Source organism: Macaca nemestrina, chromosome 13 (assembly GCF_043159975.1).
Source record: "Macaca nemestrina isolate mMacNem1 chromosome 13, mMacNem.hap1, whole genome shotgun sequence".
NCBI classification, from domain to species: domain Eukaryota; kingdom Metazoa; phylum Chordata; class Mammalia; order Primates; family Cercopithecidae; genus Macaca; species Macaca nemestrina.
Genome location: NC_092137.1, coordinates 103,912,516 through 103,914,364, shown reverse-complemented (window position 1 = coordinate 103,914,364; position 1,849 = coordinate 103,912,516). Strand labels below are relative to the sequence as shown.

At 42.6% G+C, this 1,849-nt stretch overlaps 1 gene segment (V, D, J or C); it reads left to right on the top strand.

Annotated features, from left to right (window-relative positions):
- The first annotated feature begins 1,221 nt into the window (after nt 1-1,221).
- Nucleotides 1,222-1,849, top strand: LOC105467688 (immunoglobulin kappa variable 1-9-like). The segment is given in 2 exon segments: nt 1,222-1,401; nt 1,527-1,849. Coding segments are annotated over 2 exon segments (378 nt in total).

The window sequence follows — 1,849 nt, the reverse complement described above, 5'->3', positions numbered from 1 at the left end:
TACACTTCCCAATTCCCTCTTCCCTAGAAAGGAAATACGAACAACTGGATCTCATTGAGTTATCTGGGTAATCACCCTGCTATGACATCCCACTACATTTTAAATGAATTTTGTTTTCCTTTTCTCTCATTTATCTTTCTTTTGTCAATTCATTTTCAGCAAACATTTAGAAGACAAATGGAGATTTCTTCATTTCTCTCAATATAAGCAAGTTCCCTTACAATTCAGGCTGCTTACAAAGCAGCAAGAAGGTTTGTGCACAGGCTACAGCACTGTGATTTTGCTCCCCTAGTCTGGCATCAGTAAAATATTGTGGAGCCCTAGGCTGTAGCCCACTGATGCCAATGTAGTTGGAGCCACTTCCCCTACTACTGAGCCAGGCTGGGACATTTTTGGGTACATTAGAGATGTGCGATATAACGATTGCAAATCATTTCCAGTTTCATTTGGATCAAACTTGATGTCCCAATCACTGATGAAATGTAAAAGAGGAAAGTGTTATTGATGGTGCATGGCAGGGACATGCTCTGTATAGTGGTCACCCTCACTAAGAAAGAAGAACTTTGGGAAATAATACTCAGTGGCAGAAAAGAAGGTAGACTATGGAGGAGCCCAAAACAAGAATAAGGTGAAGCCCATTTAGTCTCTGGGTACTATAGAGACCCGCAGCTCTTGATAATGGTGGATGTGCGAGTGCTGCATTCATTGAGGAAATACAGTATCATCTCTGTGCATCTGTAGTAAACTGCTTGATCTTATAGTGGTAAGAACAATGGCATAACACCATTTGCTTGATTCTTAACGAATGTACATAGCATCATGTCAATAAATTTTATTTTTAATTTTTTTTATAAAGGAACAATGTTAAACTCACAGAAATGTTGCAAGTATAGTACAAAGTAACCCCTTCCCTAATCGCTATCTCATGAGAGTCTTTTGAAGACCTGAGAATCATACCATTTAACATTTCACTATGTATTTCCTACACACAAGAATACTCTTCTAAATAATCCCCATACACCAATGAAATACATTACTCCATCGACTCCTGAGGAATATTTCAAACTGTCAAAAAAAAATACCTAAAAAATGTCTCTCATAACAAAATAGTCCCCAGTGGAAACATATTCTCTGCCAAAAAATTTGTGCTACACTGGTCTTACCTGGAACACCTGGGGACACTGAGCTGGTGCTGAGTTACTCTGATGAGCCAGCCCTGCAGCTGTGCCCAGTCTGCCCCATCCCCTGCTCATTTGCATGTTCTGAGAGCACATCCTCCTGCCTTGAAGAATTCTTAATAGGCTGGTCACACTTCTTGCAGGAGTCAGACACAGTCAGGACACAGCATGGACATGAGGGCCCCCGCTCATCTCCTAGGGCTCCTGCTGCTCTGGCTCCCAGGTAAGGAAGGAGAACAGTAGGAATTTACTCAGCCCAGTGTGCTCAGGACAGCCTGGCTCTTCAGGGAACTTCTCTTACAACATGATTAATTGTGTGGATATTTGTTTTTATGTTTCCAATCTCAGGTGCCAGATGTGACATCCAGATGACTCAGTCTCCATCTTCCCTGTCTGCATCTGTAGGAGACACTGTCACCATCACTTGCCGGGCAAGTCAGGGTATTAGCAGTTATTTAAATTGGTTTCAGCAGAAACCAGGGAAAGCCCCTAAGCTCCTGATCTATGCTGCAACCACTTTGCAAAGTGGGGTCCCATCAAGGTTCAGTGGCAGTGGATCTGGGACAGATTTCACTCTCACCATCAGCAGCCTGCAGCCTGAAGATTTCGCAGCTTATTACTGTCTACAGCATAATAGTTACCCTCCCACAGTGTTACACACCCGAACATAA